This window comes from Microtus ochrogaster, chromosome 19, assembly GCF_000317375.1.
Source record: "Microtus ochrogaster isolate Prairie Vole_2 chromosome 19, MicOch1.0, whole genome shotgun sequence".
Lineage (NCBI taxonomy): Eukaryota > Metazoa > Chordata > Mammalia > Rodentia > Cricetidae > Microtus > Microtus ochrogaster.
This window is the reverse complement of record NC_022021.1, coordinates 49,796,691-49,820,510: the sequence shown is the minus strand read 5'-3', so window position 1 is coordinate 49,820,510 and position 23,820 is coordinate 49,796,691. Positions and strand designations below refer to the sequence as shown.

Genomic DNA, 23,820 nt, shown 5'->3' with positions numbered 1-23,820 from the left:
GTATGGATCCCTCAAGCTGGCTTTGTGATCACTCTGAACTTGGGAGGGAGGGTTGGCTTTTTCTTTTTTCATATCAATATTCTTGATTACGTTACACTTTTATTTATGGCTTTTATTTTAAATTTTTATTTGACAATTTTATACATACATATAAAATGTTTTTTTTATCATGTACGCCGCCATTAGCTCCTCTCATCCCCTCCTACTTACGGTAAACCATTCCTTCTTCTGGACAAGTCCCCCTAGTATCTGTCTGTCTGTCTCTGTCACTCTCTCTTCTCTTTGGTGTATGTGTGTGTGTGTGCATGCATGAGTGTGTGTACATGCGTGTGTGTATGTATATGTGTGTGTTTGTGTATGTGTGTGAATGTGTGTGTGTGTGTGTTTGTGTAAGTGCAGGGTGGGGACCACACATGGGTGTGAAGGTCCAAGGTTGACATCAAGTATCACTCTTCAATCACTTCCCACCTTTACTTTCTTGAGACAAAGTTTCTTCCTGACATTCAGGATTGACAGCTGGAATGCCAGTGAGCTTCAGGGACCTGCCACCCTTCTGGTCCCCTGATCCCCACCCCCACAAGGTTGGGGTTACAGATGCCTGCTGCTTACCTCTACTGTTTACTTCTATTGTGGGAAGGATGTGGGGATCTGAATTCAGATCCTTGTCTCCTGTGTCCAGCACTTTACAACTAAGCAATACCCCCAGCCCTACACATCCTTCTGTTTCTGCTTTATTTTCCTGTTGCTTTAATTTTGTGTCCCATTGAGTTTCACCGGGGAGGGTTTTATTTGCAAAGGTGGGGGTCACTTATTGGAACATGGATGAGTTAATAGTGGCTACACCTCTGGAGAAAGTTTATTCCCCCTTCCAACAGTGATCTTTAAGTGTCCGTGGGTTCTCAGAGACACCTGAGACTCCATGCTGGGATATCAGTCTTGTCTTGCACAAAGAACCATAGTTTCTATGAGTTTATAAATCCAAAGACCATACCATCCCCAAAGGACACCAGTGTTTCCCGACAGCCCACCTTCCCCCCACTCCCTGCATCCCCTAGCTCTTAAATTATTTCTGCACCCTCTTCCACAGTGTTCCTTAGGACTCAGAGAGGATGATGTTCATGTCCCATTTAGAGCTGAGCACCCAAAGCTGCTTATTCTCAAACCTTGACTCTTTCTAGCTGGGGCCACATTAAACAACGCGATAACGGCTTTGACCTCTTATCTGGACTCCTTCCATTCACCGAGAGCTCCCTGGGATCCCCTCCCACACTGGGGGCCAGGCGGACTGTCTTTAGCTCTTCCTTGCAATTATTCATCTCTTCCCAGTGTCAGTGAACTTCCTGTAAGAAGGAAGAGTTTGTTCTTTAACATGGTTCTGTTCTGACTTGTGTTGACAGGGGAGATGGGAGTTTCTTTACTCAAAAGTGTTTCCAGAATTTACTTGGTTCTTGCTCCAAATTTTACAAAACTCTCTTTCTTCTCAATGTCTGTGAGACAAATATATCAATGTTTTTATAATTTTAAATTATAGTCTGACAACTTAAAAGTTTAGAGGATGAAATTTTGGGTATGTAGTAAGAATTTGCATCATGAAAGAGTCAAAAAACTGAGAAGACCCATGGCAAGGAAACCATTGTCCGATCACAGAAAAATCATCTGAGGATATTAGAAGTGCAATGTAATCTTCAAATCAGAATGTGATTCTCAGAATTACTATTAAGATTATAGATTATATAGAATTAAAATCCAGTTTTGCTCAGCAGTACTGAAAGAGTAAAATCAGATTCTGAAATATGCTCGTTTGGTTTTAGGGTAAGCAATAAAATATTTTTCAGTTCTTTTTGTAATGAAACTCTCTTCAGGGACTTTACTAATTTGTAGATTTTGTAATTACAAATACACATGCAATATTCTGCCCTGTCATTTTTTTTTTAATATCAGGCTTTGCAAGTGAGCATCGCATTGTTAAATCACTGTGGGGAGTCATTGAAATTGAAAACATAGTTTTCAATCGGACAGCCTCACATATGTGAAACGTAGAGTTCTTAGTCCTAAGGAACCCAGGACTGCCTGTCTGTCTGATGCTGTGGTTGCTAGCTTCCTGATTTCCACATATTCAAAATAGTGTTCTATCCTCCACCAATTAGGCAGCCTTTGGGATTTGTTCCCAGCCATGAGTAAGCTGCCGCCGCCATCCTCCGTCAGCATCTGGGAAATGGATGGCCTGGGGTGGCCAGCTCAGCTTTTCTCCACTCTAGGTGGAGTCGAGAAGAACAGATACTTCTTTGGAGAAATTCACCCGGTGAAGTCATGTGTCATTTACCATTAATACACACTGTCTGAATCAGTGAAGTCCATGACCGAGGGAAACGACAGCCTGTCATTCAGTTCCCCATGTCTGTGTGCTGGAGCCAGTGACCTGGGGAGACTCTAGACCGTCATGTTACATTTTACAACACAGACTCATCTTTATTTTTTTCTTCATTTGGAATCTTGCCCTATGGTCAACGCCCCTGCCTACCCTTCACCTATGTGAGTCTAGGGGTTTAGTGAATAATGCATTGGAAAGGGACCTCCTGGAAGAAGGGGGGAGGGAGGGGGAGTGGCCTCTCCTGCCATCCTCAGTACCCTACAGCTCTGTGGTGAGGAAATGGGATTCCCATGAGAGGCCATTGGGATGGTTTCCTTCTCAACTCTATCCAGATACTGTCGGGTGCTCACCTTGAGGAATCCTAGCCAGGGCTGACATTTGTGCTGAAGATATGAGAGAGAACAGGGACCATCATGGAGGGAAAGGGAAGGGGTCGGAGTGAGCAAGCAGAGCGGCACTAAGTGATCTAAACTCACTTCTCAAAGGCATCTGTGGTAACAGAGAATGTTTTCTGAGAGACCCTGCTTTCTCCCTTGGAAAATGAGGGACTGTGACTAAGCTGAAAAAAAATATCAGGCTCTTTGCATTATGCAATACAGTCGTGAGAGTGGTGAAGAGTTTTGAACCACCACCCCCCACCCCATGCAGTCTCTGGCCTTGGCCATTGTTTCCACACTATTACTGCTGTTGTGGTACCACACACAGACAGACAATAAGAACACAACTCAGTGGCTCTCTATGGTGGTCACGTCCTGTAAATTCTTCCAGGTCACGCTACAGAGCCTTGATCTAGACCCCTCAGTCTTCTCTGTCCAATAGCTCTCAGCAATGGCCAGTCTCCAGGCAGAGTCCTGAGGGCTGTTCTTCCTTGTTGTTTTAACTCGCTATGAAAAGAATCATAAGATAAATATATGAGATTCATCCTATTTACTACATGTAGAGATTGAATTCATTCATTTGTTTTTATTGTATGAACATAAAGCAGCTAACAGTAATGAAACATTGGACAGTTTTATGTAAAGGTCAAATTATTTTGCAATGAAGTTCGTGAGATGTTTTAAAAGTTAGCTGGCCATTCAGGCTGACATAATTCTAGAGCCTCTCTTTTGTTTTATTTACCAATATACCTGGCCTTTTGTAAAAATGAGAGGAAGTTAACCACCAGGAGTTTATAGCAAATCTTGAAATGAGACTATGTGAGCCCTCTGACATAATGAGTGTGTGTGTGTGTGTGTGTGTGTGTAATTCTGTATGTGAATATCTAGTTACTCAAGCTTCATTTATTAAAAGGGTTATTCTCTCGTCTCTTGTGAGTGAGTTGAGTACATCTATGTGGGACTCTCTCTGTGCTGCTCTATTTTGTTCCATTGACTGAGTTCTCTGTTATTTTGCCACTATAACTTTTTTCTGATTATTGTGAGTGCCTAGGAAGTCTTAAGATTAGGAGGTATTACCATTCATCTTTGTTCTTATCATTAAATTTTCTGTAGATTATTGTAGATCTCTTTTTTCTCCATATAAATTTGAGAGCCAACTTCCATATCCATGAAATGACTTGTTTGTATTTTGATTGTAATTAATTGATCAAGGCAAGAAGAACTGGCAGACACCATCTCTACTTTCTTGATTGCCCACCTCTCTGAGGACCTTGAGTGTCTCCTCATTCATTCGCTTCTCCAATGTTTTTCATCAGGGGTTAGTGCCTATCGGATTAAAGATATCATACATACTTATCTAGATTTATATTCCTGCTTCATTTTTAGAGCATCAGTGTAAATGACACCATGCTTGTCATTTCTAATGAGCTCTACTTCTCTTTGTTGGTTTATATACAGCAATCCATCGTGTGGACTAGCCGTTCATGGTGCAGCTTTCCTAAAAGCACTTATTAGTTTCAGGAAGTTTTCTAGTGGTTCTGCATATTCTGTGCAGACAATCACGTCAGCTGGACAGATGACAGATAGTCTCATTCCCTCGCTCCGTATCTACAGACATCCCCTTATCTTGCTTCCACTGTCAGCTGAGTGAGGACCTCTGGTACAGTGCTGTAAATGATCAATGAGAAGGCAATGTACTCTGTGTCTGGCCTAATAGTAAAGTTTAATCTTCTCACATCATGACTCTGGCTTTTGAAGATGTTCTTTATCAAGCTGAGAGGTTCTTCTCTTTCTCCTAGTTTTCTGGGCATGGGTGTTGGGCTCTACTACATGTTTTTCTTGCAACTCTTGATATCATATGATATTGACAAAGTGGGTTATGGAATCTGACTTTTAATGCTTTTAAACTTTTAATTATTATTGTATTGCAGGGGTGTCCTGCCTACATGTATGTATATATACCATAGGAACACCTGTAGCCGGAGAAGCTTTTCTGTGTCCCACCTGTTCCCATGACCAATTATAAAATAATCAATCAGAAGCTTGATATTAATTATAATTGTTTAGCTGATTGCCCAGCTTATTACTGGCTAGCTCCTAATTTTTAATAGTTTATATTTTCCCATGAGGCCGGCAGCTTGTTACCTCACCTCTTGTTTCTCCAGCAGCTGCTGGCTTCTCTTTCCACCCTGCCTTCTTTCTCCCTGTCTTTAGTTAGGCTTTCCCACCTAGTTGTACTTTGCCCTGCTATAGGCCAAAGAAGTTTTATTCATCAACCAATAAAAGCAACACATATTCTCAGCATACAGTGGAACAACACACAACAAATGCCCAGTTCCCACAAAGACCAAAAAAGAATGCTAGATCCCTTGGAACTGGAGCTCCAGACAGTTGTGAGCCACCATGTGGATGATGGGAAGTGAACACAGATCCTGTGGAAAAGCAGACAGTACTCTTAAAACTGAATTATTTCCCCAGCATGCCCCTCCCAACTGACTTTTGAATTTTGAATTACGATTGAGCCCACATGGTTGTGGTATATGTTTTATTTTTGAACCTATGATTCAACTTACTTGGCTGTAGACTATAATTTATTTTATGCATTTTTGAACTCTTTACTAATGTTTTTAAAAGACTTTTGCAGCTCTCTTCATAACAGATTTTAGTCTGTAATTTCCTCTAATATCTTTCTCTAGACTTGGTTTTGGGTAGTGCTGACCTCATAGACTGAAGAGACTGCAGAGAGCCCCCAGTTTACCCCACAATGTTTGGTGGAATCCACAGTGAACGCTTTGGGACTATACACCACCTTGTTGCAGACTGATGAGCTCAAAGGTGTAGGGTCTGGAAGTAACACCATGAGAGGACGAACAAAGTTCTCCTGGTCTGGGATTCAGTCTGTTTAATGATAGCACTTGGGTCTAGGAAGATGTTTAGAGAGATGTGGGCTCGTGGAACATATAGGCATGACTTATTCGCTACTTGCAAGCATAAAACTATTAAATACTCACCATAAATGCACAAATTTTGTTAATTATATTTTGTTGCTGTGATAAATTACCTGAGAGAAATACTTTAAAGAATGCAACAGTGTTCTGGTCTCATAGTTACAGAACTTTCAGCCTTTGAACATGAGGAAATGTTTATTGTATAGTGTGTATTGTATAGTGAAGAGATTGCTCACTTCACAATGGCCAGAGAGTAGACAGAGAAAGAGGAGAGGTGGAGTGGAAGGTTTTATTTCCTTTCTTCAACTACACTTGACTTCACAATATCTCATTCAGCAGGGATGCTCACGTTAATCCATGGATTACCATGGATGAAGCCAGTGGCCTCAGGAGCCAGTCGCTTCCCCATAGGACCATGAATTGGGGATCACACTTCAACACATGAGCCTTTTGAGGAGATACTTCAAATCCAAATGCATAGAGATGCTGTGTTTGTGGGCAAAGGAATCATTGGTCAGACTCTAGCTGCCTACCAGTGAGGTTAAGCCATATTTAGTCCCTTCTGAAGACAGGAGACAAGGAGGAAGTGAGTTGCTGTATTTGAAGTAGTTTGATTATGGTTTGATTTTTTTACGGCAATTTCTGTAGTCCAGCTGTTTCTAGCACAAAGGGTGTGTAGTAAGCATTTGCATTAGAAACCTCTCACTTTCAACATCTGGTCACAATTTTTCAGTTTCATTTTCCTTGATTTTGAGATATCTATTGCAGAGCAATTTGTTTTAGATAGGTCAAATATTTTATGAGTAATTTCAGGAAAAAAAAAACATGACTTCTGGCTTTAAATCTTTAAATAAAAAAATTTGGTCTTGAACTTTGTGGCAAAGAAAATAAGCATCTCTCTAAACAAAATGTGTCATCAGATCGCATGAGGAAGGATTAGTCCCTTGATAACGCCTCCTGTTTGCTTCAGCACTGCCCAAGCTATATGCCTTGCTGATCAGCCGAAGCCCGTGAAAGAGTACAAATACCCGGAGAAGCTGCCGGGACAACTGTACGATGCAAACACACAGTGCAAGTGGCAATTCGGAGAGAAAGCCAAGCTCTGCATGCTGGACTTCAGAAAGGCAAGTGCTTACTGTCACATGCTTCCTCCACTATGATTCATAAAACCGTTTTATTTAGTGTAACTGACAGTGATGGATTTCACATTTATTGGGCACCTACCAAATGTCAAATCCTATATGCCGGGACTGGCCCAATGTAACAGGAAACACATGCTTTCCTGGCAGAGCAGATCATGGTTGATACTGCTGCGGGTATCAGCTTTCGTTTCAGAGTTGACTTGGCTTATTAGGTCAGATCTTTCTTCCTGATTTATCATGTGGGAGCACAGTAATAACTTTTAGTTGGTTTAAGTTGGCAAATTAATACTCTGCAATTTTTTTCAGATACTATTAAGGAAACAATGTTCCCCACCCCTGTCCCAACATGAGCACAGTCTACTGGAAGGTAACAGCAGTACATCATGAGGCTCCTGACTATTGAGTTTCCCAAGTACAATTTTTATAGAGCAGTTCCTCACACAGGGTGATGCCTCTGTAGCCCTAGGGATGTCTCCCCGGTGATCTTTTGCATAAATCCTTCACGGAGCACAGATATGCATTCTGGCTAGACAGGGAGCGTCCAGATTTAGGAATTTGCTCTACTTAAAACCACAAGGAGAGCTACTCATAAATCACACGAAAGTAACTAGTTTTGAAGTTTCTTTTATTCTAGTTTATAATGAAATCAAGAATAAAATACACAGAAATATATGCAGTCTTCCAGAAAGCCCTCAAGACTTCAGAAGTGTTAGTAATGCCCCTGCCTCTCTTCTATCCAGCATAATCATCTAAAGGCAGCTGGGGTTCTGCTAAAGGCCAGTTTCCCTTTTGTGGGAAATACCAAGAATTTTTTCCCTACATCACTCTTGTATTTGTTAAGAGGAAAGACATATAAAACTAAAGCTTTTGTTAAAGATCAGACTTTCCAGATGTACTTCCATTCTCTGTGTTATGAGTGTCATGACTGTACACCACACTGTCAATGGTATCCCGACACCATCTATAAGTTACAAGCAATATCAAGCTAATTGTAGGCTGCCTTTTTATTACTGATGAAATAGTTACATGCAGCAAAATGAAACAACTGAGCCTTGTCATGATCAGCAAACAAGGTGTTTTTTAAACAAGCCACAGACCCTATGAGTCCAGACTATACTTACAACAAATACCTTGCTTTTATCCGATGATATTGTCTATGCCTTTGGTCCTCCATGTTTCCATCGGTTTCAGCAATTCAGTAGAGAGGGGTTTAAAACCTCCGACAATGGACCTTCGCATTTCTGTTTCTCCTCTTAGTTTTACTTCTGCAAGCTGCTGCTTTGTGTAGCCAGGAACTCTGGAAGTAGGTACATACATATATGGTGAGAATTTTGTGCCTCCGAGACTCCTACATGGATGGATCAGTGACTGGGTAGACAGGCGCAGGCCTGCACACAGGTGAACAGACATGTGGACACGCCAACAGTGTCTTGATCATGGTTAGTTCAAAACCTGAGGAGTAGGTACAGTATCAAGTCCCTGTGGTCTCTGATACTCAGGAACCTGAGGCCGGAGGTTCATTTGACCCTGTGGAGTTCGGAGACAGTCTGAATAACAGCACAAGAGTCTGATTTCAAACATAAAGGAATTAATAAAGAAAGAATAGAAATTAATTTTCATACGTGAGGAAGTTAGTGGAAATTGGGATGGAGAAGAATACATGATAAAATGTCATTTGGTTTTCTAAAAAATTACATTTCTATGGGTTTTCTTAATGCCAAGATTAATCCTATCTTACCCTTTGGTTTATAAAGTATGATTTTCAAATTTCAGGATTGCAAAAGTGGAGGCCAGGGTTCAGATTTTCCGGCTCCCTCTTGACTTTTCCTCCCTGTGGCTGAGGGATGTCCCTTCCCATTTGCTGACAGACGTGCAATCATCTGCGACGCTAATGGCTTCTCCCCCTCTAGGATATCTGTAAGGCCTTGTGGTGCCATCGGATTGGAAGGAAATGTGAAACGAAGTTCATGCCAGCAGCAGAGGGCACCCAGTGTGGGCAGGACATGGTAAGGGGTGGATTCCAGCAGCAGAGGGCACCCAGTGTGGGCAGGACATGGTGAGCTGTGGACTCCAGCAGCAGAGGGCACCCATGGGCACCCAGTGTGGACTTTCTTTGGAAAGATGTGTGTCCTTTCTATTGTCACACCACTGAGTTGTTCATACCTCAGACACTCCGGGCTCTCCATGGCAAATACTGACCTCTCTGGGTGATACAGCTGCTGTGCTCCCTCAATGTAACTTGTACGTTCTTGCTACATTTTATTTAGCTTCAAAGTAGTTTCATTTTCCATAGTAGTTTAGGTTATTTTCCCTTACATTCTAAATGCTGCCTTTCTCCCACTTCACGTTGGAAAGAATTAGAGCTGGTTTGGCGGAAGTAGTTTCTCGGGGGTTATATTGCAGAAGCACAGGCTGAATGGGCAGTGTTGTGCCCAAGATCACATGGTGCCTTGTCCTGGTGGCATTGCTGTTAGCGTAATCAAAGACCTTGACCGTAAGTAACTTAGCTCATATTTCCAGGTTAGAGTCTGTCATAGCACGAGAGTCGAGGCAACAGCAGCTGAAACAGCTCATTGCATCAAGCCCACAGTCAGGAGCAGAGAGGTGACTGCATGCATTTCTGCTCCTTAGCTCAATTTCTTAGCTCTTACAAAATATAGGGCCCAACTGAGGGACTGGGGTTGCTCACTTCTAGACTGCACCTTCACTCTCAAATTGATAGCCTCTTCTCCCTAATTAGTAGTGTGTGTGTGTGTGTGTGTATGACATAAATATATAATAAAAATGTATGCCCAAATATATATACAACCTGCTGAGCCCATTCTTACTGTGTGTGTGCATATTGTTACGAGGCTAAGCACTCTGTACTGGACAACCAGTTAGGGCTCTCATTCCTGGGAGTGCCAACTCTACCTCTGCCAGTAGTTACCAGTTGCTTGTGCTTCCTTGTCTAGTGATTGGGCCCCATGAGAGTGTCCCCTTTCCATGTTTTCATGTGTATTGACTTTGTTCCTGTTCAGTTGTTGGTTATGCAGCCATTCCCACAAGAGACTGATTCAGGGCAGGCTCCCTGGCATTCTGACTCTTACAGGTTTCTGTTGTCTCTTTTGAGACGTTCCCTAAGCCGTAACTGCACGAGCTGTGCCGCAGGTGCATCCACTGAGGCTGAGCCCCATAACTGATTGTTCTCTGCACTGTGCCCAGCTGAGGTTCTCTGTGGTGGTGTCCTCGGATGAAGGGAGATAGCTATACCTACAAGTAGACTTAAAGATAGGATTTAGAAAGTAGTTAAGAACCGTGCTGCTCTAACAAAGAGGTGGTGGTACATTCTCTTCGAGACCCATGACCTCACTAGCCCCAGGTAGTTGTCTAGGTGACTAGTACCACAGTGACGTGTGCTTAGGTCCAGCCAGGCAGTTGTTGGTTACCACCTACGTGTGAGTGGCATCCTCTGCACCGTTACTGATATCTTGTCATGTGGGGCACTGTTGTGGCATCACAGCTGGGTGCCATGTTGGTCCTTGTTGTATCACAGCTGGGTGCCATGTTGGTCTTTGTAATGTCACAGCCTGGTAAGACAGTTTCCTCCCTTAGCAACTGGCATAGGACTTTCTGGCACCATGGGATCTAGATTTAAGAGAGGAGTCTTTTAAGTTAGATCCAGCTCAAATTACCTAAGTTCTGTATCCTAAGTATGTAGTGTCTTCAGTTACAGGGTCTCACCTTCAACATCAGAGAATCAGGCATTGGCAACTACCATATTTTATATTGTTTCGAGATCACTAGGACTATTCTGACCAACCATTTTGAAGTGGATTTCTAGTGGCTGGTGCCAAGAGTTTTGTTAGTCTACAATTTTTATAAAGGGCATTGTGAGCCTTGGTGACATAACTTTCTTTAAGCTACACAAGCGCACACACACACACATACGTATGTATTGTGTATAATTTTAGGTCGATGTAAAGTAGTATGATTACATGAGGCTTTGACAAATAGCCTCTGTGTTCTTTGTATTGTCTCTCTCCTCCCTCCTTCTCCTGTATTGATCTCCATTGAGTCCCTGTCCCCATTTTTTCATTTCCTGCTTCATCTTACATGCATCCTACTATTTCTATAATACTGATCGAAACCATTTGTATGGATCAACAATGGCCAGATGTCAGTAGTTGATTTGAGATGTTTTACTCATGCAGCAGTAATAGGCAATTGAAATGTTGTCATTTTCCTTTTTTAGGAGTAGCATTGCTTTCCCTCAGTACCAAGCTATTGGTTCAAATACTAGAGATAACTATGTTGCCTGCACTTTTTGCCCACAAACCAGGCTCTGTTTATTTAATGCAGACAGCAAACCAGATAAGGCATCTATCTTCCCTCTTCTTAATAAGATATCCTGAATCACTGTGCTCTTTGATATTAAGGCCATACAACAATACTATAGGTACCAGAACACAAAATCACAAAGTAGCTGTGTGTGTGTGTGTGTGTGTGTGTGTGTGTGTGTGTGTGTGTGTGTGTATTGAGCCATTCTCTTACAAAATGGATATTGGTGGCATCCCTAGTCCTCATGGGAAGAGACTGGATTTCTTCCTGAGCAATTGCCTCGCCCCTGCAGAAAGCTGGGTGACATCCAATGTGCTCTAAAGGAACAAGATGGTTTCCCCAAGCCCAGGTGTTTTGCAGTAAAATCCAGGAGTTGACCAGAAATTACAAGGTACAAAGTCCCGGATCTTCTTCATCTGGACTTTTCCGCTCTGAGACTCTCTTCAAAATGCAAGCTAGGAGCTGGGAAAAGAACCTTTTTTTTTCATAAGTCAGGGGTCATGACTTTAGAGATGAGGAATCAGACCAGATGTTCATGTCAGTTTTCAGCCTTCTACAGTGACTGATCCATACCTCTCCCCTTTACACCAATTCATCAGGTGATGCTGGGTTTGGAAAGGTAGACAAAGAAAGGCCAACTGTGTCTTTAGTAGATGTCACTTGCATGTAGAGATGCCAATGTTGGTATATTTTACAAGACGCCTTCCCCTTGGAGTTGCAAGAAAAATGAATTGAATCCAATTATAAAGAGCTCATGTCAATGATTTTAAATTTATGTTTAAAATATTTAGTGGTGTCGTGGAGGACAGTGTGTGAAGTATGGTAATGAAGGCCCCAAGCCTACCCATGGCCATTGGTCAGATTGGTCCCCTTGGTCCCCCTGCTCCCGGACCTGTGGGGGAGGAGTATCTCACAGAGATCGCCTCTGTACCAATCCCAGGTATGTACACCACCTGCTTCCTTCTGAGTGAGCCTTCCTGCAGCGCCCAGTCTTGTTAGTAGCAGCACTATCGCTTACCCAATACTGTAGAAAATGCTAAGAAGGGAATTCCACTACATTTCTGAAATGATTCTCTTGCTTTCATGTGGTTTATGATGCTTACCACTTCCTGACTCCCAGCAAAACATAACCGAGCCAGCAGGGCCAGGGCAGAACTGGGTTTTAACTATATGACTTGAAACTAAGATGCTATCTAACTGGCTACTTTATTTAAAAAAAAAAAAAGAAATAGAGTATGAACAGAAAATTCCAATAAGAACAACTCTTTCATGAAAAGCTTTGCTTTTCTGTCAAATATTGTCACTTTTACAACAAAGTAGCCTAATTTCAGGGACTAGACCCAGAGAGATAGTAACCTACCCAGGGAAGTAAAAGGCTCTCTGGTTTGTTTCAGAAATAAGTCATGCTACTTTGTTGCTCGTATCTGTAAAGCATGAGGCCCCAGAGTCGCTCTTCTTTCCACTGTCCTCTTGAGTGTGCCCATCTAGATTCTTAGAGATTTCCCAGAAATCAGTAGGCTTGTGGCTGTCCAGTGATTCTCTGACTTGGTCCACAGGCCTAACGTCCTGGCCCTGTCCTAAGGGAACTAGCAGAAGGAAGAAGACGATGCTGACTTTCTGCCTCAGTATCTTACTCTAACTGGGGCATCCTGGAAAGCCATCCTCTTTCTCAGCAGCCAAACTACCCCCCTATAGGGTGTGAAGGTGACTCACTTTCCTGCCTCCTCCAGAGGATGCTGGAGGACAAGGAGCAAGTGCACACAAGCCTGGATCTTGAACTCTGCTTTGTCCTCCAGCATCAGGACCATAACACTCAGGATGGACTCAGGATGCTTCCCTTCAGGGCCTGCTCTAAGACTTTGGGATTAGCAGTTACATCACCCCAGTAAACGTAAGTGCTTATCTCTGGCTGCAATATGTTTTCCAGGCCGTCTCATGGAGGGAAGTTTTGCCAGGGCTCTGCACGCACACTGAAGCTCTGCAACAGCGAGAAATGCCCTCCGGACAGTGTAGATTTCCGTGCTGCACAGTGCGCCGAGTACAACAGCAAACATTTCCGAGGGTGGCTCTACAAATGGAAGCCTTACACCCGAGTGGAAGGTAAGTTTCCAGTCCCACTCTGTAGGGGGCCCATGTCTTGTTACCATTTTAATACATCACGTGACCAGCACTGCCGTGTTCAGACGGGCAGACACTGTAGGTCTGGAAGGCCATCCTAACAGGGTTCCTTCGGGTGACTGGCTTGATTTGACCCACCCCACTGCCATTACATCTTACCTACACTTGATCGGTAGACAGAAGCCCACAAGCCAAATATGTTGAATGAGTAGCTATTAAAAATGAATGACTGTAGTTGATGCTGATGTGACTATAAACACATCACCCACTACATTCTTAGATATTAAAAGCTGAAAGAAAATTCTAGTATGCTTCATAGAAAATGGATAATTTTCCAAGTATACTACAGCAATGAAATCTTGTTCTGTAACCATACAGTGAGAAATTTATTCATGGAGTGAATGAGATTTACACTTGTCAGTGGGAGAAAAGTGAGCAAGATGTTATGATATAATGTAGCTAACATTATAAAAATGTTGGTAGTTCAAGAGGCATGTCTCAAGTATATTTAAAGATTGTCTAGTTATCTCATTCCTTGAGACCGGGAATTCTGTCCAGGCCAGTGGCACGTGTTCCAGAGCAGGCATAAGCAGAGGTGTCCCTATGGCTCTATGCTCATCATTTCTGTGCATCTGCTTCTGGTAGGGGGCATATGCATGGAAATGATAAGCCCTGTGTAGGGAGCTGTGAGCAGTCTCACACAAAGCAGATTTCATTTGGATCTTATGCATAAACTATAAAACTAAGACTAAGACACATGATCAACAGAGCCCTAAACCAGAAGGAAAACAGTGTGTAAGGTTTGAGAGAAACTGGACTAACCTGTGACATCAGGGTGAAATGTGTGTGCTACCCTTGACTTTGCTAGTCTGTGGCAAATGATCATATTAAGTACATGCAAGTTTTAGTTTTAAAATCCTTGGGTAATTCTCCCATCTTGAAAAAATAGCACAGGAATCTGTCAGTGAGTCTTAGACGGGAGGAAATCCCCGAGAGTGTGAGGCTCCCCAGAGGCAGCTGTCCTGATTTCATCCAGAGAAAAGAGGTCCCCACAGAAGCTTCAATTAGCTATATGAACTGCAAAGCCTGGAAGCCTGGGGGAGTTCAGATCCCTGGGGTCATACCAGTTTTCCTATAGAACACATCACACCCTGGAGTTCTCCTTTAACACTTCTTCTATCAGTTAAAAGACAAAGTTTAATGTTTTTTTATATAATGTTATAATGCTTCTTATGTGCAATAATTTTGCACAGTGTTACAAAACACAACTCATCAGTTTACATTCCTGTAACATAGTCTTTATATAGTAGATCATGACTGTTATAGCCCAGCCAGCAAGTGTATAAAGGAGCTGTCGGGCAAGGGACACTAGAGGAAAAGTACCAGCATAGCATTAATAAATAATATTAATAAATTTAAAGGGTTTTACCAAAGATAAACATTAAACTTTCTTTGCAAGGCCTAGAATGGTGGCACACACCTTTAACCCTGCACATAGGAGGTAGAGGCAGATAGAGCTATGTGAGCTCAAGGCTAGCCTGGTCTACTAACACATTCCAAGCCAGACAGGGCTACATGGTGAAGCTCTGTCTTTAAAAAAAAAAAAAAGAGTCTTTAAAATGTGTTATTGTGTGGGACTTATTTTATGGGGGAGACAACCAAAGAAAAATCTGTCTAAAACTCAGAGCAAAAATAACTGAGCTGAAGTGTCTTTCTATTTGTGTTTGTGTGTGTATTTCTTTTTAAGATCAGGACTTATGCAAACTCTACTGTATCGCAGAAGGATTTGATTTCTTCTTTTCTTTGTCAAATAAAGTGAAAGATGGGACTCCATGCTCGGAGGATAGCCGTAATGTTTGTATAGATGGGATATGTGAGGTAATAACGATTGCTTATTCATTCAACAAATGTCTCCAGACAGTCTGCTTTGTGCCAGGCATCCTGTAAGGGCTAGAAAGACCAGACAAAAGAGAGGAGCCCTTTCCCTCCAAGTCCCAGCCCAGGGGGAGAAAAGCCAGAAGAGCTCATGCTGATGGCACTGCTTTGTGACGGAGGTGTGTACAGAGCATGAGCAGACGGGACAGCTGATGTCAGATGTGGGTGTGGAGCACTCGTGGGGACCTAGGAGGAGGGAGCGCCCACACCTGAGCTCTATCTGGAAGGGTGCACTGGAGCCAAAGGGTACTGAGAGCAGACCATGGGAGTGTCAGGAAGCCAAGGGGGTGCTCAGAAGGCAGTTGGGATCTTGGGGTTCTGAGGTGATGAGGGCATGAACAAGAACTCACCAAGGGTGACCACTGCCATGTAGATTAGAAATTGGGCTCGGGGAAGCAGATCTGCAAGGGGTTTCTGAGCAGAGTGGTGAGAAATCAGTGAGGAGCCACTTAGCTACTATAGTGATCTCCACATGAGGACTGTCCAGATCTCAGCTGCAGCAGGGCAAGAGGGTTCAAACAACTCTAAAACCCAAAGTCTAGACCACTAAGCCAAAAATTCATGAGAAATTTGGGAGACCCAAGTTCATTGGGTGGCATAATCTTCTCTCTCACGCATGACTGTTGGTGGGTTTTCTTCCTCCCACTTCTTGTAGAGATTTGCAGTAGACATATCAATGTATAATCTATAGAGCATGGCAGCCTCAAGCCCCATGGAGACCCATGCATATGACAGACTGGATACAGCTGACCTTTTAAATTTACACACCACAGCATTACAAAACATGTCTGGCCCTGAGGATTTCCAGCACGGGGCTATGACCGTGATGGCTTTGTTTCTGAATGGATGCTATTCCTAGACACACCTTGGTAGGAAATATGAAACCAGCAAGCATTATAGAAAACACGATAAGCACCTTAACTCACGCAACCTTGCACAGATGTTGCTCGTACGCGTCACTGATGGGGAGAATTTCTGGGTGGTGTCAATCGCTCCCAGCCACGTGCTCACTTCAGCAGAGCCTTGTGCGAACACACCAGCAGTCAGTCATCTTACCAAGTCAGCATTGCTCTGAGATTCACTGCAGCGCAATCTAGAGCTTTAACTGAGGGTCCAAGTACTACAACTGGGGATGAACTCTATGGAAGACAGATAGCACATCCATCCCAAGAAAAGAGGCCAGGAGACCAGGACAAGCCATGCTGCACATGCATTGGGTACCATGCTGCACATGCATTGGGTATCATGCTGCACATGCATTGGGTACCATGCTGCACATGCATTGGGTACCATGCTGCACATGCATTGGGTACCCAACACCGATTTCTTAACTATTCTATGTTGGAAACGAGTTCAGCTGGAGTGGGAGGAATATCTTATTGTGAGGTTGGTGATGTTGTTGCTGGTATTGTCCTTTCTTCCATGAATGGTCTGTGACCTTGTGGGACCTTCAGAAAGTTGGCTGTGACAATATCCTTGGGTCAGATGCTGCTGAAGACTCCTGTGGGGTCTGCAAGGGGAATAATTCAGACTGCACAACGCACAGGGGACTCTACAGCAAACATCACCATACCAACCGTGAGTAACGGCGAGCCATGTACACCTGAGGAAGGGGTTCAGTCAGAGCTTTTGCTGGGAGGGGCTAAGGGAGAGAAAACGGCGAGAGCTTAGTGTGCTGTGGTCTCCACTGTGGGGTTTCCTTTGCTTCTGGAGCAGCGGTTCTCGCCCTATGGGTTGCAGCCTCTTTGAGGATAGAATGACCCTTTCACAGGGATCATCTCAGACCATCAGAAACACAGATATTTACATTACAGTTCATAACAGTAGCAAAATTATAGCTACGACGTGGCAATAGAAACAACTTTATGGCTGCGGATCCCTACAACATGAGGGACTGTGTGAAAGGGTCACAGTGTTAGGAAGGCTGGGAACCACTGTTCTGGGGCTTCTGATTTTTTCTAGAAGTGGATACTAGGCTTTTTGAGCTAAAATGATCCTTAGGAAAGCGGCAGATTACAAGGCCTCTCCTCCAACTGTTGAAAAAGGACAAGCAGAGCTAGCAGCAGATCCACCAGCTCTAAACATGGGCTCTCATAACCAATTATGGGAAGCCAGGCTAAACCAAATGCTACATTCCTCTCTCCAGAGTACTACCACGTAGTAACGATTCCGCCTGGAGCTCGGAGCATTCGTATCTATGAGACGAACATATCTACCTCCTACATCTCTGTGCGCAATTCTCTCAAGAAATACTACCTGAACGGACACTGGAGTGTGGATTGGCCTGGACAATACAAGTTTTCAGGTACCGCCTTCAACTACAGACGGTCCTACAAGGAGCCTGAGAGCTTAACCTCCACTGGACCAACCAACGAAACACTGATTGTGGAGGTAGAGACCAGCTTTTGGTTCTGGGGATGGATTTGGTGGTCTGGCACTTTTGTCAGCTTATCGCTGTGGTCTGAATTGGATGTAGAATTGTAGCGATCAGAAACAGGAGCAATCCATCCAGCAGGCTCAAGGGGGCAGTAGACTTATGGCTATTGTCTTCCCTTGCTTAGTGTTTGAATGTGTATATGTACCTACCTGTGTTACCATCTCTAGGTCTTTATCAGTAGATTTTGTGGGTGATTTATTTTAATTAGTATTGTAGTTAGCACACACACTTAAAGGTTTTATTATAGTATTTCTGGACCCGTGTCATTTGTTCGTACGTTGACTGGATGGTCTGAGTTTAGGTGATTGGTCTCCATAGCTCTGTATACATATTAGATATTACTCAGTGATCCGGTGTACATGAGCAATGGCTTTCTGTAACTTTGTCTCCTAGTGCAGAGAGAGTTTCTTCTGCTGTGCTGTTCTTTTATTGGTTGATCTTTTCAATGTATTATTTTTATTTTTATTTTTATTTTATTTATTATTATTATTTTTCAGTGTATTCTGATTATAGTTACCCTTCCTCAACTCCTCCCAGATTCTCCCACTTCCCACCCACACAATTCCATAGCCTTTCTTTCTCATTAGAAAACAGACATATAATAATAATGATAATACTAATAATTTATTTAATTTGTCCTATTCTGGTTTTGTTTATTTTATCTGCTATGCTGTTTGTTTTAACATTATGCAGTTCCATTCACCAGCTTTTGGTATTTCTTTGTTTCCCCTTTTTTCTTTTTTTAATTTTACATTTTTAAATTGATTTTATTAAGCTATACTTTTTCTTTGCTCCCCTCCTTTCCTCTCCCCTCCCCTTCAACCCTTTCCCATGGTCCCTATGATCCCAATTTACTCAGGAGATCTTGTCTTTTTCTACATCCCATGTAGATTAGATCCATGTATATCTCTCTAGGGATCCTCATTGTTGTCTAGGTGGAAGATGGAATCTCTGAGTTGTTTTGATTTGCATTTCTCTGATGGCTAGGGGTTGAGCATTTCCTTAAGTGTCTTTCAGCCATTTTAGATTCCTCTGTTGAGAGTTCTCTGTTTATGTCTGTACCCCATTTTTAATTGGATTATTTGCTCTTTTGATGACCAATTTCTAGAGTTCTTTGTACATTTTGGAGATCAGAATTCTGAGCTTATTTTATTTAATTTGCTTATCTGGTCTTGATTTAATTTTGGTAAGTGATATTTATCAAGAAAGTGTCCATTTCCTTTATGTTTTCCAATTAGGTAGAGTACAGGTTTTCGAAATGTGACCTAATGATTCTCTGGATTTCCTCCCTGTCTGTTGTTATGACTTCCTTTTCATTTCTGATTTTGTTAATTTGGATATTTTTTCTCTGCCTTTTGGTTAGTTTGGATAAAGGTTTGTCTATTTTGTTGATTTTTCTCAAAGAACCAACTCTTTATCTCATTGATTCTTTGTATTGTTTTCTTTGTTTCTATTTTGTTGATTTCAGCTCTCAATTTGATCATTTCCTGCTATCTAATTCTCTGTGTTTGCTTCCTTTTGTTCTAAAATTTTCAAATGTTCTGCCAATTTACTAGTGCAAGATTTTCCCAGCTTCTTTATGTAGGTGTTTAGTGCTATGGACTTTCCTCTTAACACTGCTTTCATTGTGTCCCATAAATTTGGGTATGTTGTGTGGTCATTTTAATTGAATTTTAGGAAGTCTTTAATTTCTTCCCTTTATTTCTTCCTTGACCCATTGATGATTCAAGTGAGCATTGTTTAATTTCCATGTGTTTATGGGCTTTCTGTCATTAGTGTTGCTGTTGAATTCTAATTTAAGCCATGGTGATCTTATAAGGTACATGGGGTTATTCCAACTTTTTTGTATCTGTTGAGGTTTATTTTGTTACCGAGTATGTGGTCAGTTTTTGAGAAGGCTCCATGAGGTGCTGAGAAGAAGGTATACTTTTTATGTTTAGATGAAATATTCTATAGATGTCTATTAAGTCCATTTGAATCCTAACATCTTCCCTTATTTCTCTGTCAATTTTTTGCCTGACTGACCTGTCCAGTGGTTAGAATGGAGTGTTGAAGACTTGCACTATTAGTGTATGGAGTTTAATGTATGATTTAAACTTTAGAAGTGTTTCTTTTAATATGAGGGTGCCCTTGTATTTGGGGCATAGATGTTCAGTATTGAGATTTCCTCTTGGTGGATTTTTCCTGTGCCTAATATGAAATGTCCTTCTTTATCTCTTTTGATTGACTTTAGTTTGAAGTCTATTTTGTTAGATATTAGGATAGCAACACCAACTAGTTTCTTAGGTCCATTGGATTGGAAAAAACTTTCCCAACCCTTTACTCTGAGGTGATATCTGTCTTTGAGTTTGAGATGTGTTTCTTGGATGCTTGCAGAAGGATGGATTCTGATTTTGTATCCAAACAAAAAACTGTTAGCCTGTTTCTTTGTATAGGTGAGTTGAGTCCATTTATATTAAGGGATATTAATGATCAGTGATTGTTATCTATCTCCTATTAATTTAGTTTTTGTTGTTGGAGATGTTATTTTGTGTGTTTTTTCCTTCTTTGGATTTGCTGCTGTGAGATCATCTATTTTCTGTGTTTTTGTTGATGTAGCCAACTTCGTTGGGTTTTCCTTCTAGTACTTCGTGTAGCGCTGGGTTTGTGGATAGGTATTTGTTAAATATGGTTTTGTCATGAAATATTTTGTTTTGTCCTTATATGGTGATTGAAATTTTTGCTGGCTATAGTAGTCTGGACTGGCATCCAAGGTCTCTTACGGTCTGCATAACACTTGACCAGGACCTTATGGCTTTCATTGTTTCCATTGATAAGTCAGTATAATTCTGATAGGTCTGCCTTTATATGTTACTTAGCCTTTTTTCTTTCAGATCTTAATAGTCTTTGTTTATTCTATGTGTTTAGTGGTTTGATTTTTATGTGATGAGGGAACTTTTTTTTTTTATCCAGTCTATTTGGTGTTCTGTAGGCTTCTTATATGTTCATAGGCTTATCTTTCTTTAGGTTGGGAAAGTTTTCTATTACAGTTTTGTTAAATATATTTTCTGTCCTTTTGAGTTAGACTTCTTCTCCTTCTATACCTGTTATTCTTAGGTTTGGTCTTTTCATGGTGTCCCATATTTCCTGGATATTTTGTGTTAAGTTTTTGTTAGAGTTAATGCTCTCTTTGAGTCTATTTCCTCTATTATATCTTCAGCGCTTGAGGTCTCTGGTTCCTGCCTACTCCCTTGGAAGTCCCAGACTCACACCTGAACCCACAGAGGTCTCTGGTTCTGGCCCACCCCTCCAGCAGTTGCTCCCTTGTCCCTTCTCCTGTGGAATTCACTGTCTCAGGCCTGTTCCAGCCTAGGTTGCTGGCTTAGTCCTGTTTCTGTAAATGTCCCTGGTCTGGGCCCACTCCCACAGAGGTCCCTGGATTGGGCTTGGTCCCACAAAGTCTACTCCCTCGGAGGTCCCAGACTTGAACCCAGACCCACAGAAGTCCTGGCTGCTTTTGGTATTCCTTGAACTTTGGAGGCCTTTATGAAGTTTTTACCTACAATGATATTGTGAGTGTATTCTCTCTGTTTTTTTTTTCCAGCAATTTCTGAGAGCCTCCCCTTATAGCTAAAGTCATTGACCCATTATATAGGTTTTTAAATAAGATGAGACCTGTGGGTCCAGTTTAATTTTTCTAACGTAAACGTGCAGTTTTCCTAGCTTCACTGAAGATGCTGCATTTTCTCCAATGTATGTGTTGGGAAAGTTGTTGAAAGTCAAGATGCTATTTCTGAAAGAGTGTGTTTCATTATCTATTTTATTTCATGGTCTCAATATCCATTTTTGACCAGTAACAAGCTGTGTTGCTACTATGGCTCTGCAGAATAAGCTTAAATTAGATATTTTGATGTCTCCATCTCACTCTTTTTGAGTAGCTTGTGTTGGCCATCCAGGATGCTACATGCTGCCTGGTGAGTTTCAGAATTATTTCTCATATCTCTGTGGAGAGTGACACTGCAATTTTGACAAGGATTGTATTTTTATCTGTTAATTTCTCTTGATGGTGTGGCCTTTCTCACAGTATTAATTCTGCCAAACCATCAGGTCTTTATTAATATTAATGTAGTTTATTTTTCAATTTCTTTATAAAATGTTTTGAAGTTTTCTGTACTGAAGTCCATCAGCCACTCAGTTAACTTTATTCCTAGGAATTCTTTTTTGAGGTTTATGATTGCAGTTGTTTTCTTGGCATGCTCACTATTTGGGGAAAAGCTACTGCTTTGTGTATATTTTCTAGTAATTCCCATTGGCTGCTGAGCATGGTTTATTCTGTCTCTTGGATGATGTGTCTCATAGATGTCTGTTAAGTTCCTATGAACTATGGCAGGGCACAAGTTTGAGCTTCCTTTGTTGTTTTCATTGTTTGTTATTGTTGTCTGTATGTTCTATTAGTCAGTATGCGTTCACACTCGGGGAAAGTGTGGCATTGAGCTCATGCCCTGCTGCTGAGCTGGACCAGTCAGGACCTCTGTGTCTATTTCTATTTCTTTCATGAATTAGGATTTATCAGTGTTTGAAGCTCATGTATATATGATTCTTATACCATATTGATAGATTATTTTCTTTATTGATATGTAGTGACTTTCTTATCTCTCCTAACTTGGGCTTAGGGTCAGTTTATCAGAGAGGATAGCTGTCCCTGCTTTTTTTCTGCTTCACTTCCACAGCTTCACTTTCAGTATGGATGCATCTTGGCCAGTTTCTTAGAAACCATCCATGCTTACTTCTTCATCCTGAGACCTAGAGGCTTTCTGTTGGGAAGGATTTGCGTCCTGTAATTCACATCTTCAACCCGAGACCTAGAGGCTTTCTGTTGGGAGGGATTTGAGTCTTGTAATTTTGTTGGTTCTTTTCCTAGTAGATTTATTTTTCCCATTTCTTTCTCCTTGATTCATATTAGGGTTTTGGTGATTTACTGTGTGGGACTTTGTAGTGTTTTCCTATATTTCCCTTTTCCAATCTCTTCCCCACCTGAAACTTATTCTTTATGTTGCTAATGGATTCTGCCATTCTTCCTTGTCTATATGTAAAGCTACCTTAGCTATCCTCTGCAATGGCTGCCAATGGCCATGTCTTGCTTCAGTTTGTACTTGTATTAAAATGTCTTTAGTTCTCCATAGGTTTTATAGTATTTATTTGCTCATTCATTTGTGTGTATTCTTACTCATTTTGGGGAGATAATTTTGTTGCATGTATGTGATGGGAATTTTAGAAAATAGATAGTATTTTATCATGTGATTAGTTTTATAAGGTATTATTTTATATAGTTTAAAGCAAACTAGTTATCAGGGAGTCATTGATGTTGCTCTAATTCACTTAATGTTTTCTTTCTTTCTTTTTTTTTTTTTTGCAGCTTTTATTCCAGGGCAGGAACCCTGGCGTGGCCTGGGAATTCTCACTGCCAAGGTCAAATGATAAGAAGACCCCAGCTGTCCAACCTAGCTACACATGGGCCATCATACGCTCACAGTGTTCTGTCTCCTGTGGAGGAGGTAGGCCACTTCTCCTGCTGCCACAGAGGTAGAGAATAGGTACCAAATGCCCAGCCCAGCTTCACACGGGGCCATCATATGCCCAGAGTTATCGTCTCCTGTGGAGAAGCTAGGACACTTCTTATACTACTCCAGAAGTGGTGTGTGGGTAACTGAATGAAACCAGGCCACGAGTGCTGAGAAACAGACTCATACCCAGAAAATATGGTGATGGAGAGTGTGATTTCTAATGAACTTTACTGATGAAATTAACTGTCATTTGTCACCAACTCATATACTCAAATCCCCTAGAAAACTTCATGGTGTAAAAACTATATTGACTATGATAAGAAATGTCATGACAGAAAGGCATAGTACTTATAGATTTATTATCTTAGTATAAAATAAGGTGCTAAGGTCAAGTGTCTATCCTGGGCCCTGGGCACAGAACACCAGCCTTACCCTGGTGGGCACAGCCAGTTCTTCTCTACATGCAACCATACACATGTTCTAGGCATGCAAGCAGACCACATGTGTTCTAGACATGCAACCATACACATGTGCTCTAGGCATGCAACAATACCACATGTGTTCTAGGCATGCAACCATACACATGTGTTCTAGGCATGCAACAATACCACATGTGTTCTAGGCATGCA

General features: G+C 41.7%; 1 protein-coding gene across 1 annotated transcript in view; it reads left to right on the top strand.

Annotated features, from left to right (window-relative positions):
- The window catches only part of Adamts16 (ADAM metallopeptidase with thrombospondin type 1 motif 16), a 96,273-nt gene that overhangs the window by 44,803 nt on the left and 27,650 nt on the right, over window positions 1-23,820 (top strand). Inside the window, exons 10-17 of the mRNA XM_005356699.3 lie at window positions 6,667-6,820; window positions 8,749-8,844; window positions 11,950-12,098; window positions 13,086-13,258; window positions 15,024-15,154; window positions 16,666-16,789; window positions 17,358-17,602; window positions 23,044-23,182. Of these exons, the coding sequence (XP_005356756.1) occupies window positions 6,667-6,820; window positions 8,749-8,844; window positions 11,950-12,098; window positions 13,086-13,258; window positions 15,024-15,154; window positions 16,666-16,789; window positions 17,358-17,602; window positions 23,044-23,182 (1,211 nt within the window). The remainder of the gene's footprint in view (window positions 1-6,666; window positions 6,821-8,748; window positions 8,845-11,949; window positions 12,099-13,085; window positions 13,259-15,023; window positions 15,155-16,665; window positions 16,790-17,357; window positions 17,603-23,043; window positions 23,183-23,820) is intronic.